This window comes from Salmo trutta, chromosome 9, assembly GCF_901001165.1.
Source record: "Salmo trutta chromosome 9, fSalTru1.1, whole genome shotgun sequence".
In the NCBI taxonomy this organism is placed as follows: domain Eukaryota; kingdom Metazoa; phylum Chordata; class Actinopteri; order Salmoniformes; family Salmonidae; genus Salmo; species Salmo trutta.
Window position 1 is genome coordinate 45536257 of NC_042965.1, and position 20372 is coordinate 45556628.

General features: G+C 49.2%; 1 protein-coding gene across 1 annotated transcript in view; it reads right to left on the bottom strand.

Moving 5' to 3' along the window:
* Positions 1 to 20372, bottom strand: part of LOC115199683 (PDZ domain-containing protein 2) — a 234912-nt gene that overhangs the window by 16009 nt on the left and 198531 nt on the right. The window contains exons 16-22 of the mRNA XM_029761990.1: positions 13484 to 13584; positions 13007 to 13175; positions 11586 to 11780; positions 10682 to 11376; positions 9451 to 9610; positions 3329 to 7211; positions 3002 to 3119 (exon numbers count right to left, since the gene is read on the bottom strand). Coding sequence (XP_029617850.1) covers positions 3002 to 3119; positions 3329 to 7211; positions 9451 to 9610; positions 10682 to 11376; positions 11586 to 11780; positions 13007 to 13175; positions 13484 to 13584 — 5321 coding nt within the window. The remainder of the gene's footprint in view (positions 1 to 3001; positions 3120 to 3328; positions 7212 to 9450; positions 9611 to 10681; positions 11377 to 11585; positions 11781 to 13006; positions 13176 to 13483; positions 13585 to 20372) is intronic.

Sequence of the window (20372 nt, forward strand, 5' to 3'; positions counted from 1 at the left end):
AATTCTGCGGCACCACGCATGCTGTGCTGCAGTACGCTGCAACTTTTAAAGGACGAACCACTGTAGGCTAGGTTGTAGCAACATCATGATGGGTATAGGAAAAATGCAAGTATCATTAACAGCCTAAATCTATAGATGTTACATTGAACTGGGTGAATGGATTGTGAATGAAGGAGAGACAGGGAGGAGAGACAGGTGGACAGGGAGGAGAGACAGGGAGGAGAGACAGGTGGTTAGGGAGGGGAGACAGGGAGGAGAGACAGGGAGGAGAGACAAGGAGGAGAGACAAGGAGGGGAGACAAGGAGGAGAGACAGGTGGTCAGGGAGGAGAGACAGGTGGTCAGGGAGGAGAGACAGGGAGGAGAGACAGGTGGTCAGGGAGGAGAGACAGGTGGTCGGGGAGGAGAGACAGGTGGTCGGGGAGGAGAGACAGGGAGGAGAGACAGGTGGTCGGGGAGGAGAGACAGGTGGTCAGGGAGGAGAGACAGGGAGGAGAGACAGGGAGGAGAGACAGGTGGTCAGGGAGGAGAGACAGGTGGTCAGGGAGGAGAGACAGGGAGGAGAGACAGGGAGGAGAGACAGGTGGTCAGGGAGGAGAGACAGGTGGTCAGGGAGGAGAGACAGGGAGGAGAGACAGGTGGTCAGGGAGGAGAGACAGGTGGTGAGGGAGGAGAGACAGGTGGTCAGGGAGGAGAGACAGGTGGTCAGGGAGGGGAGACAGGTGGTCAGGGAGGAGAGACAAGGAGGAGAGACAGGGAGGAGAGACAGGGAGGAGAGACAGGGAGGAGAGGAGAGACAAGGCGGAGAGACAGGTGGTCAGGGAGGAGAGACAGGTGGTCAGGGAGGAGAGACAGGTGGTCAGGGAGTGGAGACAGGTGGTCAGGGAGGAGAGACAGGGAGGAGAGACAGGTGGTCAGGGAGGAGAGACAGGTGGTCAGGGAGGAGAGACAGGTGGTCAGGGAGGGGAGACAGGTGGTCAGGGAGGAGAGACAGGGAGGAGAGACAGGTGGTCTGGGAGGAGAGACAGGTGGTCAGGGAGGAGAGACAGGTGGTCAGGGAGGAGAGACAGGAGGTCAGGGAGGAGAGACAGGTGGTCAGGGAGGGGAGACGGGTGGTCAGGGAGGGGAGACGGGTGGTCAGGGAGGAGAGACGGGTGGTCAGGGAGGAGAGACAGGGAGGAGAGACAGGTGGTCAGGGAGGAGAGACAGGTGGTCAGGGAGGAGAGAAAGGTGGTTAGGGAGGAGAGACAGGTGGTCAGGGAGGAGAGACAGGTGGTCAGGGAGGACAGACAGGTGGTCAGGGAGGAGAGACAGGTGGTCAGGGAGGAGAGACAGGTGGTCAGGGAGGACAGACAGGTGGTCAGGGAGGAGAGACAGGTGGTCAGGGAGGAGAGACAGGTGGTCAGGGAGGAGAGACAGGTGGTCAGGGAGGAGAGACAGGTGGTCAGGGAGGAGGGACAGGTGGTCAGGGAGGACAGACAGGTGGTCAGGGAGGAGAGACAGGTGGTCAGGGAGGAGAGACAGGTGGTCAGGGAGGAGAGACAGGTGGTCAGGGAGGAGAGACAGCTGGTCAGGGAGGAGAGACAGGTGGTCAGGGAGGAGAGACAGGTGGTCAGGGAGGAGAGACAGGTGGTCAGGGAGGACAGACAGGTGGTCAGGGAGGAGAGACAGCTGGTCAGGGAGGAGAGACAGGGAGGAGAGACAGGGAGGAGAGACAGGGAGGAGAGACAGGTGGTTAGGGAGGAGAGACAGGGAGGAGAGACAGGGAGGAGAGACAAGGAGGAGAGACAGGTGGTCAGGGAGGAGAGACAGCTGGTCAGGGAGGAGAGACAGGGAGGAGAGACAGGGAGGAGAGACAAGGAGGAGAGACAGGTGGTCAGGGAGGAGAGACAGGGAGGAGAGACAGGGAGGAGAGACAAGGAGGAGAGACAGGTGGTCAGGGAGGAGAGACAGGGAGGAGAGACAGGGAGGAGAGACAAGGAGGAGAGACAGGTGGTCAGGGAGGAGAGACAAGGAGGAGAGACAGGTGGTTAGGGAGGAGAGACAGCTGGTCAGGGAGGAGAGACAGGGAGGAGAGACAGGGAGGAGAGACAGGTGGACAGGGAGGAGAGACAGGTGGTCAGGGAGGAGAGACAGGGAGGAGAGACAGGTGGTCAGGGAGGAGAGACAGGTGGTCAGGGAGGAGAGACAGGGAGGAGAGACAGGTGGTCAGGGAGGAGAGACAGGGAGGAGAGACAGGGAGGAGAGACAAGGAGGAGAGACAAGTGGTCAGGGAGGAGAGACAGGGAGGAGAGACAGGTGGTTAGGGAGGAAAGACAGGTAATCAGGGAGGAGAGACAGGTAATCAGGGAGGAGAGAGGTGGTAGGGGAGGAGAGACAAGGAGGAGAGACAGGGAGGAGAGACAGGTAATCAGGGAGGAGGGACAGGGAGGAGAGACAGGTAATCAGGGAGGAGGGACAGGTGGTCAGGGAGGAGAGACAGGTGGTAGGGGAGGAGAGACAGGTGGTGAGGCAGGAGAGAGTTAAGACAAAGGGCCCTGTCAGCATCATATGGGATATCTTTGAGAAAGCATGAAGGGAAACTTCAATATGCAGTGTGTGCAAAACTGAGTTTATGGCTGAGTTCATGGCTGACTTTATGGCTGAGAGTATGGCTGACTTTATGGCCATACACTTATGGCTGAGTGTATGGCTGACTTTATGGCTGAGAGTATGGCTGACTTTATGGCTGAGAGTATGGCTGACTTTATGGCTGAGTGTATGGCTGAGTGTATGGCTGACTTTATGACTGAGTGTATGGCTGACTTTATGGCTGAGTGTATGGCTGAGTGTATGGCTGACTTTATGGCTGACTTTATGGCTGACCTTTTGGCAGGGAACAAATCATTAGACAAAGTTGTGTGTGTGTGTGTGTGTGTGTGTGTGTGTGTGTGTGTGTGTGTGTGTGTGTGTGTGTGTGTGTGTGTGTGTGTGTGTGTGTTGGTGTGTGTGTTACCGGTTACCTCAGAGAGAGCCTTGGCCTCCTGTAGCAGGGCCAACACGTCTGTCTTGGTGGACACGGAGGCCAGGACCGCCTGTAGCTTACTCTGCTCCACCGGAGAGCCAGCCAGCACTGTCAAACTGCAGAGGAAACAGAACATTCCAATATGGGCTGTGACTTACTGCTTTACTCGTGTGTCTGTGTGTGTGTGTGTGTGTGTGTCTGTCTGTGTGTGAGTGTGCGTGTGTCTCTGTGTGTCTGTCTGTCTACAACTTTGGGAGGATTTACGTATTGGATATTTGAATCCTATTGTAGAAATAGTATAGACAGGGTTGGTGTTCTCACTTACCTGATGGACCAGTTCTGGATATCTGTCTGCTGCCAGTTGGTTTTCCTCTGGATGGGGTCCAGGTTGGCCCCAGCGTCCGCCCAGCTGGCCCTGGTCGGGTGCACCCCGGTGGGGTTAGCAGGCGGGGAACAGCCCCCTGTCTGGTTCTGAACGACCTCTTTGGGCCTGGCTGGGTGTATCTCCAGCTCCGTCTTAATGGTGGCGTTGGTCCCTGGGTCACTGGAGAAGTCATCGGTGCAGAGCTTGTCTAGGTCTGGCATGCTAAGGGCCCTGAGCTCCCTCAGTCTAGACCTGGACAGGTTGGCATGGCCTCGGGCCTGGCGACTCCGCATCACTGGGGGTGTCTGAGGGGTTAGGGTTACGACTCCTGGGGAGATTCTGGGACTTTCTCCACCTGCAAGTTTGTCCTGGTTTTGTCCGAGGGGAGCTTCGCTAGTGCTGCAGCTTTGCGTCAACAGGTCAAAGTTTGTGAGGGTCAAGCTCGACGGTGACTTGCGAAGCTGAGGCGACATTGGGGTCAACGGGGTTAATGCGTTGAGGTTGTCGATGCACGAACTGAAGCTCCTTCGTAGCGAGCGACAGTCTACGGAGCTCACGGATCCAGATATGTAGCCAGACAGTCTCCGGTTGAGAGGCGGCTTCAACGTTGCTGTCAGAGCATAGGACTGAGCAAAGGACTGGATGTTGATGCATTTGAGCACTGGCTTGTCGAAGCTGGCCAGGTTCTCAAATGACTTGATCCTCTGGCGGACAGAGAACGGGTTGGGATCCCCTGAGACGTTGTTGTCTGTGGAGAAACTATGACGCTCCATCGCCTTCAGTTTGGACTTGTTGGCTTTGAGGCTCTCAGTTTCATCCGTCTCTGTTATACTACAGTTCATGTGAGAGATGTCTATGGGACCATTGCCCATAGGCAAAGGAACCCCTTCTACGGATTGTAGGACTATTGAGTTCACTGCTGAATTACTGGTAGTGTCGTTGACCTTTTCAAGATTACACACCGAGCCAGGGGTTGCAAGGGTTCCTGGCCATAGGCTAGTCTCTACTGGACTTCCATTGACCTGATCCTTGTGTTGAGTAATATTTGTGGTATGAGTAATTGAGTAATCCTTTGAATTCACAGTTTCCTTTGGTGCCAGAACTGGTGTAGGCGAAGAGGAGGGAGAAATAGTAGAAGATGAGAGTTGCACCTCGATGAAGGTCCTCTGGGTAATCGGGACTGCCTCTGGTCGTTCTTTTGACTTGGCCACCGCCAAAATCCCTTGCTCCACCTCTTTGTGTAGACGGTGCTCCTCTACCTTCATCTTGGTAGCTGATTGTGATTGGCTGATTGGTTCTGGCGTAGTAGTGGTTGTGGGTTTGTCCTGGCCTCCGTCTGTTCCAGGCGTGGCAGGGCTACTGCTGCTCCGGTCTTGCTGTTTACTCTTTAGGCTGCTGTTTACGGCTGTCTTCCTGGTAAGCAGAGGGGAATCCACATTCCTGGTTTGCAGGGGGGAGCCCACCTTCTTGGCTTGCAGTTTGGGGGACTGGAGCGGAGAAGTGTTGTTGGCTTTCCTCAGAACCGACGGACTTTCTGCTCTGGCTGGTTTTGGGGAAAGCTGCTCCTGGGGTTTAGTTTTACTCTTGATGTTGAGCCCCTTCATTTTGGGTGCAGTGCTACTGGTCTTCTGGACTTTGTCACTGACTCTGAGCCTGCTGCTACTGCTGGATAGAGGACTGTCTGTTGAAATGTTGTTGACTAATTTGGAACCGGACGTCCTGAGAGAGGGACTAGTAGGGTTATTCTGGACCAACCTGAGGTCCAGGGATGTTAAGGGAACTTTCTCTCTCTCCCTGTCTCTTGTTGTTAGCGATGTTGAAACTTTCTCTCTCTCCCTGTCTCTTGCTGTTAGCGATATTGATGAGGGAACTTTCTCTCTCTCCCTGTCTCTTGTTGTTGGCGATATTGATGAGGGAACTTTCTCTCTCTCACTGTCTCTTGTTGTTAGCGATGTTGACGAAGGAACTTTCTCTCTCTCCCTGTCTCTTGTTGTTAGCGATGTTGACGAAGGAACTTTCTCTCTCTCCCTGTCTCTTGTTGTTAGCGATGTTGACAAAGGAACTTTCTCTTTCTCACTGTCTCTTGTTAGCGATGTTGATGAGGAAACTTTCTCTATCTCACTGTCTCTTGTTGTTAGCGATATTGATGAGGGAACTTTCTCTATCTCACTGTCTCTTGTTGTTAGCGATATTGATGAGGGAACTTTCTCTCTCTCCCTGTCTCTTGCTGTTAGCGATATTGATGAGGGAACTTTCTCTCTCTCACTGTCACTTGTTGTTAGCGATATTGACGAGGGAACTTTCTCTCTCTCCCTGTCTCTTGCTGTTAGCGATATTGATGAGGGAACTTTCTCTCTCTCACTGTCACTTGTTGTTAGCGATATTGATGAGGGAACTTTCTTTCTCTCACTGTCTCTTGTTGTTAGCGATGTTGACAATGGTTTAGATGCGCCTGACCAGACATTGCTACAATTGGAGGGATTTGCCTCTCCCACCGCTGAGTGAGATGATGACGATTGTGTGTTAGATAGTTTCCCTAAAGCCGCAGCCGGTGAAACGTTTGTACGGAGTCGGGCTGACCTCTCCTGACTCTGTCGCGCGAAGTTGCGGCTAGCCGCCGCAACGGGGGTGCTGCAGACGCTTAATGAAGGAGCATGGCTGGGTTTTATTGGATGTGTTATAACAGTGTCACAAACCCTGTTGACACCACATTCTGAAGGCCCTGCAGGGTTTGTAGTGGGCACAGAATCTGTGTCCTTGGAAGACTGGCGGGGCATTACTTGGCAAGGGGAACCTTTGGCCTCCACAGCCAGACAGGCAGCTGAGGATTGACAGCCAGAGGCAGGCAGACCCCGAGACAGTGAGGGGAATGCTTTCTGATCGGGGTTGGATTGGGTTGTTACAACAGAGCAGTCTTCATTTTGCTGGGAGACCGCTGAAGCAGTAGCGACAGCGGAGGAGGAGGAGGAAGAAGCAGAGTCTAGTGCTACATCAAAGGGCCCAGTCTCCTTTGTACTGTGGCTGCTGTCAGAGCCAGAGATAGAGATAGGGAGCTGTGGAGACAATGGCCCATCTGTTAGGTGAGTCAGCGCTGCCTGACTCAGAGTGCTGGGTCGCTGGGCCTCACTGTAACAAATCTCTACTTCTTCCTCATCAGAATCCGTGTTCTGGGGCCCAGCGCCGACACTGCGGCTCGCCGGTTTGTTATCGCCGGCAGCGCCACGGCTGTTGTCGGTGGCAGTGTCTTCGCTCTCCGAATCACTGTCGCCAACCATGTCGTACATGTTGCAGTTCGAATCGGCAGCAGAGGCACCGGGGGGTCTCTCCACCCTGTTAGAAAGAGCATTCATTCCCTCATCTGTGAGATTACTGCTAAAGTTTCTGGAGTAATTGTTCAAGAATGTTTTACCCACAGGCATGAGGCAGCATTTCTTTCCAGAGTCCAAGACAGAGAAATCTAACTGACTGGGCAATGTTGGAGGAGTCTGAACTGTGCTTTTCTCATTCTCTGGCAGGGCCTTGCTGTCTACAGCTGACTTACAGGCCATAGTCTCTGTATGTTGTGCTTCTGAAGGGGCTTTGATGGTATTGGAAGAGAGGGGGCTCTTTACATCGGAGGAGCTTAGTTTGGTTATGACGTCATCAATGTAGGTGACCGGTATATCATTGCTGTGGTTGTGGTTGATTAGGGTTGTGGGTTTGGGATTGGTCGGTGAGGAGGAGGAGGAGGAGGAGGGACTTCCTGGATTTGGAGCCCCCCCATTGGCTTCCTGGGGAAGTCTGGAGGGTCCCGTGACATCACAACTCCCCGATGACATCATGAGGCTGGACAGGCGATCTACAGCTGTATGAGGAGAGATTCATTAATTACTTCAGAGGCCGTTAGGTTTTGGTTGTGTGACACTTAATGTTAAATTGCTCTTATACCTACACTGTATACCTACAGTGTAGTAGGCCTAACACTGTAATTCCTACAGAAACAACATGGAGAACCTTATTCTATTAACTACATTTACTAAAGTGCAATTTAACAACATGTTAAAACAAAACACATACTTTGAAATCACCTCTTCTCATAAAATAACAAGTAGTATTCTCATTCTGTCTAGAATGTACATTCATTCTTCAACTGAATGAGACATTTAATTTCAGCAACCTCATGTAATCAAGCCACTTTAAACCAGATATGAGAGAGTTGTGAAATGAGCCAATGGGACGTCAGTATTTAATGGCATATTCATTAATACTAATCACGTGACCGAATGCACCAATAACGACAGACATACCAGGAAGTAAGTTGACATACTGTATCTGTTTTACAAATCAACATTCCTTTGACGCCAGAGCATTTCCACTGACCTGGATTCCCAATATCTAAAAAGGCTTTGGAAAAGGCTCTCGGATCAAATGACAAATTCCTCAAATCTGATGTGGAAAGGAAAGCTTCTGTGGATCGAACCAGCAGGCCCTGTTCGGTCTACAGCCCAGCAGAAGCAAGTCTGTTATAGCCTGGTTAAACCAGACTGAAAGCTGTGCTCACCATGGTTTCACAGAGCATCAGTTTGGATGCCAGGCTTAGTCTGTTGTGCATTAAGTTAAAAATGATGAATGCAATGGATGACAAATACACTGTTATTGTATATCATTATGCTATACAAAGAAGAGGGTGGTTTGAGCTCCACACTTCCCACACAGAGACAGGCAGACAACGACACACAGACAGAATATTAGGCACACACAGTTAGGCTACTCTTCTTCAGATTAGGTTAGTTGTTGTTGTTGTGAGTGCCGAGGCAGCCACCTCAAAAACGGTGTAGTTCCAGAAAGACAGTAACCAATAAGTGACCAATAAGCAACTCACAGAAATCACACAACGTCCCCCAAAATAACAACAAAAGCGTACGCAAAATCTAATGTCAGCTAATTCTAGCTAATAAGGCATGTGGAAGCGGGGGACTTCTACGAACTCCTACGGATCTACTACTGGTAGATTTAGCAAAATTCCGGTAACTTTCCTAACATTCCCTGATTTCCCAGAAATCCTGGTTGGAAGATTCCCGGAATCTGGAGGAAAATAAGCAGGAAATCCAGAATCCTCAAACCAGGATTTATGGGAATTTTGGGGAAAGTTAGTGGAATTTTGCAACCCTTGGTCAACTACTGGTCAACTACTGAGGTAAATAAATGGATAGTCACCATGGATACAAAGCCAGCAGCATGCTGTTCCCTTTGGGGTGCAGGGTTAGGGTACTGCCAGCAGAGGGCAGACAGCTGAGGTCCTATGTCTTAGGGAAGGCAGCATTAGGGAGGATGGAAAGGGGTGAAAGGAAGACAGACTGTGCTCTTAGTGACTAGTGAGTGGCGTAGTGAAGGATAGTTTGGTCAAGTTTCATCTTATTTTTTTCGACTAAATGTTTTTATCATTCAAATTATCTATCCTTATAATTAAATATGCTTCCTTTTATTCCTCCCTTCCCTCGTCTCGATGTCGATCTGATATTGATTGGATAGGTGAGAGCTATGTGATGGTTACATCATTGCTTACATCCATCAATTTGTATCAATGATTACTTCAAGGTAGAAGAAAGGACAAAAGGTTATTTTGTACGTTTTATTCCAACACCACAGGTGATGTGGAGAGTCTCTGTCTCTGATCCCTCCAGGTGAGCTCCTATTATGAGTGCTGGACAGTTGTTTTTTTTTTAAAGATTTGTTATGTTATTTTAGTTAGTATTAAGGTGGAAACAGTCCCAAGTGCCCTGGTTGTTATAATGCTGTCATAAGGATGACATAACATGATATTACAGATTATGATCACTGTCAGAATACTGACTGGCATTAAAACCCCTTCATGCTACCTGGGGTTAACTCACCTGACATGGACTCACCTGACATGGACTCACCTGACATGGACTCACCTGACATGGACTCACCTGACATGGACTCACCTGACATGGACTCACCTGACATAGACTCACCTGACATGGACTCACCTGACATGGACTCACCTGACATGGACTCACCTGACATAGACTCACCTGACATGGACTCACCTGACATGGACTCACCTGACATGGACTCACCTGACATGGACTCACCTGACATGGGCCTCTTGACCTCTAGCGTGAGGGTCACAGGGAGATTGTGCATGAGCTCACAGATGTCGTGATAGGACGAGGAGCACATTTGTGTGTCCCCAATCGACACGATCTCGTCCCCAACACACATCCTGCCCTGGGATTCCTGCAACCAGGTCATAAGGGTCACAACTCAAAAGGTACAGTGTATGAGGTCATAAAAAGGGGACGGTGTAGAGATCAAACAAAGCAGAGTTTTGTAAAGAAGGATGAAGACATTAGGGCAAGGAACGGGAGGCCAGCTTAATAGTTTTATTGAGGACGTACTATTGTATACTGGCTGATTGGATCAGAAAACTGCAGTTAGATACATATTGCCTGGCTGATTTTATCAGTGTACTGCAGTTAGATACATATTGTCTGGCTGATTTTATCAGTGTACTGCAGTTAGATACATATTGTCTGACTGATTTTATCAGTGTACTGCAGTTAGATACATATTGCCTGGCTGATTTTATCAGACTACTGCAGTTAGATACATATTGTCTGGCTGATTGTATCAGAATACTGCCGTTAGATACATATTGCCTGGCTGATTTTATCAGTGTACTGCAGTTAGATACATATTGTCTGGCTGATTGTATCAGTGTACTGCAGTTAGATACATATTGCCTGGCTGATTTTAACAGTGTACTGCAGTTAGATACATATTGTCTGGCTGATTTTATCAGTGTACTGCAGTTAGATACATATTGCCTGGCTGATTTTAACAGTGTACTGCAGTTAGATACATATTGCCTGGCTGATTTTATCAGACTACTGCAGTTAGATACATATTGTCTGGCTGATTGTATCAGTGTACTGCAGTTAGATACATATTGCCTGGCTGATTTTAACAGTGTACTGCAGTTAGATACATATTGCCTGGCTGATTGCATCAGTGTACTGCAGTTAGATACATATTGCCTGGCTGATTTTATTAGTGTACTGCAGTTAGATACATATTGTCTGGCTGATTTTATCAGTGTACTGCAGTTAGATACATATTGTCTGGCTGATTTTATCAGTGTACTGCAGTTAGATACATATTGTCTGGCTGATTGACTTTTGATTAACTCCTGGTACCAGTGTTAACACGGATGATTTGTGATGTCTGTGTACTGTAGACATTAGCCTGGACTCCAAACCAGATATGGTGCAATAACAGTTTGGATTCCAGGCTGGGTAAACAACGCACCCTCTCGGCCGCTCCTCCATGCCTCAGTCCAGTGATCACCACCTTCAGAGGACAGGATCTGATCTCCAGGTCCAGACCGAAGGACTCCTCCTCACTCCTCCTCAGGACCACCCTGTCGATGGTGCAGACCCCCGCCAGCTCGCCGCAGGCCTCGCCCTTCTTACAGAGGGAGTTGGGGTTAGACCCTGGCCGTCCCAGGGAGCGGCTGGAGGCTACCCCACCAGGCTCAGGGATCAGAGGCTGGAACGATGGGGACATTGGAGACTCCTCTCCTTTGGGTCTCTGGTTCTGCTGATTGGTTGGCTGGATGGGTGGGGCCTCGATGCTCAGCATACTCTTGACGCGGGTCACAGCTTTGTGTTCCAGCTTAGGGGAGTGCTTGGGCTCCAGGGGGCCCTGAGGGTCCATCCTCACACCCAGGTTACTGGTTCCTGTCGTGAGGAAAGACCCTCCTCCTGCCCCGGGGGTCTGGTGGTGGTCCGACCGGCGGATAGGCATGAAGGGTGATTCGGCGCCGGAGGAAGGAACGAAACCGACCCCTTCCTCTGAGTCCAGAGAGATACTATGAAGCAGGATAGGTGGGCCTTCACTCTCCTCGTCCAACTCCACTGATTGAGTAGAGATCATGATGCCAGAGTCAGTAACCACCCCCATGGTGGCGACACGACCAGCGACCTGGCAGAAGGGCAGGGTAACTAGAGAGACAGAGACAGAGACAGAGAGAGAGAGAGAGAGAGAGAGAGAGAGAGAGAGAAAGGCAGAGAGAGAGAGAAAGGAGAAGGTTTAACACACATCTAGCTATTGCACAGGAACTGACCTGCTGATCCCCAATAAGTCTCACAAAGACAGAAAACACCAAACATTTTTTTTTTGACCAACAACGGTATCTCCATCATATCCTCACCAGCATCTTCATCATCGCTGACCTCATCGTCATAGCAGATGACTTGTCTCTGTCGGAGCAGCGGACTGCGGACGGAGCCGTTACCGGGACTACACGTGGTGGGCTGGCGCTGGGCGGTCTTCACTGGCCGGTTCAACACCGGGACACCGGGGGCCTTATCATCGGTTCTGACCTCCGCTCCCACACAGGAGGTATCTTTTAACCCCAGTCACCGGAGGAAGTCAGAGACAGAGATGTCAGGTGAGACTGAACATGATAGTTTCAACACGTTTCTATGGTTTCTGAACATAATTCTGGTTTACCCAGCTGCTGATTAGATTGATGTATGGTTCTTATAGCTATACTATAAAACAACATTAGTAAACCGTTCTGCAGGAAAACCCCTCTCTCTCTGGCCGTGGCAGTTAGAGACTAACTTGGGGACTCTCTAGCCTCAGCAGAGGCTACCATCTCCCGGTCGTTCACACCTCTGGTCCTGGCAGTTAGAGACTAACTTGGGGACTCTCTAGCCTCAGCAGAGGCTACCATCTCCCGGTCGTTCACACCTCTGGTCCTGGCAGTTAGAGACTAACTTGGGGACTCTCTAGCCTCAGCAGAGGCTACCATCTCCCGGTCGTTCACACCTCTGATCCTGGCAGTTAGAGACTAACTTGGGGACTCTCTAGCCTCAGCAGATGCTACCATCTCCCGGTCGTTCACACCTCTGGTCCTGGCCACTCCATTGCTAGGGTCCTTTATCACATCGTGGGGTGAACCAATCACAGGCCTTTACCCGGTGGTTTTCAAACCCCTTACTTCTGTCCCTGGACACAGTCTCCAGCAGTTGTACCTAGATCTAAACCAGGACAGTTGTACCTAGATCTAAACCAGGACAGTTGTACCTAGATCTAAACCAGGACAGTTGTACCTAGATCTAAACCAGGACAGTTGTACCTAGATCTAAACCAGGACAGTTGTACCTACATCTAAACCAGGACAGTTGTACCTAGATCTAAACCAGGACAGTTGTACCTAGATCTAAACCAGGACAGTTGTACCTAGATCTAAACCAGGACAGTTGTACCTAGATCTAAACCAGGACAGTTGTACCTACATCTTAACCAGGACAGTTGTACCTACATCTAAACCAGGACAGTTGTACCTAGATCTAAACCAGGACAGTTGTACCTAGATCTAAACCAGGACAGTTGTATCTAGATCTAAACCAGGACAGTTGTACCTAGATCTAAACCAGGACAGTTGTACCTAGATCTAAACCAGGACAGTTGTATCTAGATCTAAACCAGGACAGTTGTACCTACATCTAAACCAGGACAGTTGTATCTAGATCTAAACCGGCACCTCTTACGGAGACCACTATCAGTTGGTAGCAGTCTTTTTCATAAACCATAGGGATGTGGAATAGGGGAAATGGACTGTACCATGTGGCTGAGTGGCGGGGGTGTCGTCTATTGAGGTGTTACAGCTCCTGTGGTGGAGCATGTCGTCATCACTGGATCCCATCGCATTGGTTTCCGACAGCGACGAATGACTGGTTACTTCCTGGGAAAAGTACTGAGATAGCTCCGCCTCTGAACTCAGAGACCCTTGCTGCTCAGCAAGAGAGAGATTCAATTAAAGCAAGAGGAAAAGTTCACTTAGATTTGTGTAAGAAGGAAGACTCAAAGCCTTGATATGAATCTAATGAGAGTCTGTCTGAGAGCTATAGAAACTCTGCTGAAGAGGAAGAATAGTTGAGGTCAAGGTTTCTGTCTCAACCCAATGTGAATCATCCTCAAAACATTGGTAATTCCTAACAATAGTGAACGGACATTGACTGGTGATCGATTGATTGATTGGTTCATGTATTGATAGATCGATTGATTGATATATTGATTGTTGTGTGTAATGTATCGTACCCTGCTGGCGGGCTCCAGGAATCTTTTCATGGTCCAGCTGAGGGAAGAGCCATCTGCCTGTTTGGCCTTCACTGTGAGGGAGGGGCTCTTAGAGTGCATGCCTAGAGGTCAAGGGTCAGAGGAAACAGGTTAGACTAGAATCACATTCACTCAACAACCTGACTCCAATATAGATATCACAACAGACTATGATTCCAGGTAAGCACTTCTAAGCGCTGGCGATAGAAATATAGGTTTGGGGGTGTGTAAGAAATATTTTGGCTATTTTTACAACCAGAATTATGGGCACAGTAGCTGGCGGTGGCGCGAAAGGGTTTTGATGAATAAACAAATTGTGGGTGTGTCGAGGCTTGGCCACTCACTGGCCAATCAGAACGTGTTCCATGACTAAATATGTGGTTGCTTCAAGTTGTGTATTTAAAACAAAATAAAATCGAATTGTCACATGCGCCGAATACAACAGGTGTAGACCTTAAAGCGAAATGCTTACTTACAGTGAGGGAAAAAAGTATTTGATCCCCTGCTGATTTTGTCCACTGACAAAGAAATGATCAGTCTATATTTTTAATGGTAGGTTTATTTGAACAGTGAGAGACAGAATAACAAACAAAAAAAATCTAGAAAAAAGCATGTCAAAAATGTTATAAACTTCCTGTATAGACGCCCATTATTTTGTATTTAATTGTATTCCTCTTGTGCTAGTTACTATTTTACTTGATATTATTATTTTCAAAATCTGTATCGTTGGGAAAGGTTCGTAAGCAATAATTTCACTGTAAAGTCTACACCAGTTGTATTTGGCACATGTGATACAATTTAGACAATTTGATTTGACTTAAAAAAAAACTTTATTCATAGGCGAATTGGCTAATGGATAAAATAACACACCTGTGCCATGCTGCAAAACCAGCTGTTATTAAGTAAGCTATGCTTGGTTTTTCGTCAAATTAAACGAAATGGGAGGGAAACCAATCGTTTCTAAAAAAATGTTTCTAAATAGAAGATTCACCGGCACAAAATGCCAGAGGGACAGTATTTACCTTTGGCCAGGTCGCAGTTGTCTATATACCCTACCTGGTTAAATAAAGGTGAAATAAAAAATAATTTTAAAAAACACAACGAAATGTAAAACTAATGTGTGTTTAAGACTTGTGCCTCCTTAACACCAGCCTAAAATAGAGCCCTGAGACTCTTAAAAACAATTATTGACACTCTCTTCATCGATCGAGAGAGACAGAGGTGAGAGAGAGGAGAGAGAGGTGAGAGAGAGACAGTGGAAGGGAGAGAGGGAGAAAGAGAGAGGTGATAGAGAGAAGCGAGAGAGAGAGAGAAGTGATAGAGAGAGACAGAGGAAGGGAGAGAGGGAGAAAGAGAGGTGATAGAGAGGTGATAGAGAGAGAGAGAGAGAGAGAGTCATGCTCAACATGAGCTCCTGATATATTCATATTTTTTAGTTTTTAGAATGAGATAAATACTCTAATGGAAAAAGAATTCCAGACAAGAAGTGATGAACAACAACTCTATTCATTCAGAATAGAAAAAAAGTAACTTTGCACCTCAAGTTAAGAAGTTTTGACTCTAGCTAGCTAGCTACACAACAAAGACCTAGCCAGCAGGCTAACAAGCTAGCCAGAAGAAACGAGCTAGAACAAACCTAGCAAGGGGAGTTAATACAACTACATCAAACGACCAAACTGACTGAGTAAAACCAAAAAGGAGCACGGACTAACTTTAAACACATCTTCTGTTTTTCTGTGTAAAGATTTGTCACTCTTTTTGCTGGTTTTTGAACCCAATTAGCGCTAGCTAGCAACAGCAGCAGACAAACAAACCGGTTGCTACGGCAACCATTTTTGGCCTCTACCCTCCAGAGGCCAAAAATGACACAACGAGGAAAGCTTAAACAGACACTACTAAAGGGGAGGCCAGAAACCCTTTCCGCAGACCTCTACAATAACGGTGATGTGAGTAATCTCATCTTCCTCACTGACCAGCCAAATGCTTGGCGCTCAGCAGTCTGCTGTCACTACCCATCCATCTCATCTTCCTCACTGACCAGCCAAATGCATGGCGCTCAGCGGTCTGCTCTCACTACCCATCCATAAAAACAGAGGGAATCTGTAATGGGTGGAAGCTGAAAGTCAAAGAGACAGACGACCCCGACAGCATCCTGATAACAATCAACCTCTACAAGACTGGGACTGTCATGGTGCCAGGTAACAGACTGGGACTGTCATGGTGCCAGGTAACAGGCTGGGACTGTCATGGTGCCAGGTAACAGACTGGGACTATCATGGTGCCAGGTAACAGACTGGGACTATCATGGTGCCAGGTAACATCAGACTGGGACTGTCATGGTGCCAGGTCACAGACTGGGACTGTCATGGTGCCAGGTAACAGACTGGGACTGTCATGGTGCCAGGTAACAGACTGGGGCTGTCATGGTGCCAGGTAACATCAGACTGGGACTGTGATGGTGCCAGGTAACATCAGACTGGGACTGTCATGGTGCCAGGTAACATCAGACTGGGACTGTCATGGTTCCAGGTAACAGACTGGGACTGTCATGGTGCCAGGTAACAGACTGGGACTGTCATGGTTCCAGGTAACAGACTGGGACTGTCATGGTGCCAGGTAACAGACTGGGACTGTCATGGTATCAGGTAACAGACTGGGACTGTCATGGTGCCAGGTAACAGACTGGGACTGTCATGGTGCCAGGTAACATTAGGCTGGGACTGTCATGGTGCCAGGTAACATTGGGCTGGGACTGTCATGGTGCCAGGTAACAGACTGGGACTGTCATGGTGCCAGGTAACATTAGGCTGGGACTGTCACGGTGCCAGGTAACATTAGGCTGGGACTGTCATGGTGCCAGGTAACATCAGACTGGGACTGTCATGGTGCCAGGTAACAGACTGGGACTGTCATGGTGCCAGGTAACAGACTGGGACTGTCATGGTATCAGGTAACAGACTGGGACTGTCATGGTGCCAGGTAACATTAGGCTGGGACTGTCATGGTGCCAGGTAACATTAGGCTGGGACTGTCATGGTGCCAGGTAACATCAGACTGGGACTGTCATGGTGCCAGGTAACAGACTGGGACTGTCATGGTGCCAGGTAACATCAGACTGGGACTGTCATGGTGCCAGGTAACATCAGACTGGGACTGTCATGGTGCCAGGTAACAGACTGGGACTGTCATGGTGCCAGGTAACATCAGACTGGGACTGTCATGGTGCCAGGTAACAGACTGGGACTGTCATGGTGCCAGGTAACAGACTGGGACTGTCATGGTGCCAGGTAATATCAGACTGGGACTGTCATGGTGCCAGGTAACATCAGACTGGGACTGTCATGGTGCCAGGTAACATCAGACTGGGACTGTCATGGTGCCAGGTAACAGACTGGGACTGTCATGGTGCCAGGTAAAATCAGACTGGGACTGGTCATGGTGCCAGGTAACAGACTGGGACTGTCATGGTGCCAGGTAACATCAGGCTGTTTGAAACAGACTGGGACTGTCATGGTGCCAGGTAACATCAGACTGGGACTGTCATGGTGCCAGGTAACAGACTGGGACTGTCATGGTGCCAGGTAACATCAGACTGGGACTGTCATGGTGCCAGGTAACAGACTGGGACTGTCATGGTGCCAGGTAACATCAGACTGGGACTGTCATGGTGCCAGGTAACAGACTGGGACTGTCATGGTGCCAGGTAACATCAGGCTGGGACTGTCATGGTGCCAGGTAACAGACTGGGACTGTCATGGTGCCAGGTAACATCAGACTGGGACTGTCATGGTGCCAGGTAACATCAGGCTGGGACTGTCATGGTGCTAGGTAACAGACTGGGACTGTCATGGTGCCAGGTAACATCAGACTGGGACTGGTCATGGTGCCAGGTAACAGACTGGGACTGTCATGGTGCCAGGTAACAGACTGGGACTGTCATGGTGCCAGGTAACATCAGGCTGGGACTGTCATGGTTCCAGGTAACAGACTGGGACTGTCATGGTGCCAGGTAACAGACTGGGACTGTCATGGTGCCAGGTAACATCAGACTGGGACTGTCATGGTGCCAGGTAACATCAGACTGGGACTGTCATGGTGCCAGGTAACGGACTGGGACTGTCATGGTGCCAGGTAACATCAGACTGGGACTGTCATGGTGCCAGGTAACAGACTGGGACTGTCATGGTGCCAGGTATAAGACTGGGACTGTCATGGTGCCAGGTAAAATCAAACTGGGACTGTCATGGTGCCAGGTAACAGACTGGGACTGTCATGGTGCCCGGTAACAGACTGAGACTGTCATGGTGCCAGGTAACAGGCTGGGACTGTCATGGTGCCAGGTAACATCAGACTGGGACTGTCATGGTGCCAGGTAACAGACTGGGACTGTCATGGTGCCAGGTAACATCAGACTGGGACTGTCATGGTGCCAGGTAACAGACTGGGACTGTCATGGTGCCAGGTAACAGACTGGGACTGTCATGGTGCCAGGTAACAGACTGGGACTGTCATGGTGCCAGGTAACAGGCTGGGACTGTCATGGTGCCAGGTAACATCAGGCTGTTTGAAACAGACTGGGACTGTCATAAGGTGAATGCACCAATCTGTAAGTCGCTCTGGATAAGAGCGTCTGCTAAATGACGTAAATGTAAATGTCCTGGGGACAAACACCTACCAGGAAGCAACAACCTTTCCCTCCCCACATACCCCCACAGAAACAACTAGGACAAAGTGAAAAACAGAAATGGAGTACAGCTCGTGAAGCTCTGTGGAACACTGGGTCTGTATATAGTCAATGGCAGGCTGAGAGGGGACTCTTTTGGTAGGTACACCTACAGCTCTGTTACACGCTGGGTCTGTACATAGTCAATGGTAGGCTGAGAGGGGACTCTTTTGGTAGGTACACCTACAGCTCTGTTACACGCTGGGTCTGTACATAGTCAATGGTAGGCTGAGAGGGGACTCTTTTGGTAGGTACACCTACAGCTCTGTTACACGCTGGGTCTGTACATAGTCAATGGTAGGCTGAGAGGGGACTCTTTTGGTAGGTACACCTACAGCTCATCCCTTGGCAGTAGTACTGTAGACTACTTCCTCACCGACCTAAAGTCCCAGAGTCTCTCAGAGCCTTCACAGTCAGCCCACTGACCTCAACCCAGAGTCTCTCAGCGCCTTCACAGTCAGCCCACTGACCTCAACCCTGAGTCTCTCAGAGCCTTCACAGTCAGCCCACTGACCTAAACCCAGAGTCTCTCAGAGCCTTCACAGTCAGCCCACTGACCTAAACCCAGAGTCTCTCAGAGCCTTCACAGTCAGCCCACTGACCTAAACCCAGAGTCTCTCAGAGCCTTCACAGTCAGCCCACTGACCTAAACCCAGAGTCTCCCAGAGCCTTCACAGTCAGCCCACTGACCTAAACCCAGAGTCTCTCAGAGCCTTCACAGTCAGCCCACTGACCTCAACCCAGAGTCTCTCAGAGCCTTCACAGTCAGCCCACTGACCTTCAACCCAGAGTCTCTCAGAGCCTTCACAGTCAGCCCACTGACCTAAACCCAGAGTCTCTCAGAGCCTTCACAGTCAGCCCACTGACCTAAACCCAGAGTCTCCCAGAGCCTTCACAGTCAGCCCACTGACCTAAACCCAGAGTCTCTCAGAGCCTTCACAGTCAGCCCACTGACCTCAACCCAGAGTCTCTCAGAGCCTTCACAGTCAGCCCACTGACCTTCAACCCAGAGTCTCTCAGAGCCTTCACAGTCAGCCCACTGACCTAAACCCAGAGTCTCTCAGAGCCTTCACAGTCAGCCCACTGACCTAAACCCAGAGTCTCCCAGAGCCTTCACAGTCAGCCCACTGACCTAAACCCAGAGTCTCTCAGAGCCTTCACAGTCAGCCCACTGACCTCAACCCAGAGTCTCTCAGAGCCTTCACAGTCAGCCCACTGACCTCAACCCAGAGTCTCTCAGAGCCTTCACAGTCAGCCCACTAACACCTCTCAGAGCCTTCACTGTCAGCCCACTGACCTAAACCCAGAGTCTCTCAGAGCCTTCACAGTCAGCCCACTAACACCTCCCAGAGCCTTCACAGTCAGCCCACTAACACCTCTCTCAGACCACAGTAAAATCACAGTGTATCTGAGAAGAGCGGAATCCAACCCTGAAGCAACACGGCCCAATAAATTTCATGGTACTAAACAGGCCTATAGATGAAGTGCAAACAGTACAGACATCTACCAAAAAGCAATTAGTAGCCCTAAAAATACAATCTCTCCTGGACAACTTTTTAGCCTTAACATTCTCCTTCAGCAATGAAGGTGTAAATTTGGCCGTTTGGAACATAAACTTTATATTTGACAAATTAGCCTCCTTGGCTAATCTAAAGAAGCATAAGAGCAAACCAGAAATAACAGATAATGAAAAATGGTTTGATAATGATGGCAAAAAATCTAAGAAAGTCATTGAGAAATATATCTAATCAAAAACACAGAGAACCAGACAACAAAAATATACGCCTTCAATATGGGGAAACACTGAAGCAATACAAACACACCCTGAGAACAATAAAGGAACAGCACATTAGGAATCAGCTGAATGTTGTTGAGGAATCCATAGAATCAAACCACTTCTGGGAGAATTGTAATAAATTAAACGAACCTCATCAGGAAGAATTGACTCTCCAAAATGGGGGTATGTGGAGAAATCACTTTGCAAACCTCTACAGCAATATAACAAAGAGCACAGAACAAAAATATATACAAGAAAAATTATAAATCCTTGAATCAGCGGTTAAAATTGGCAACAAGCAAACAGACTTATTCTCTCAGGGACGGGGAGTGAAACAGGGCTGCCCAATAAGTCCAACACTATTTAACATC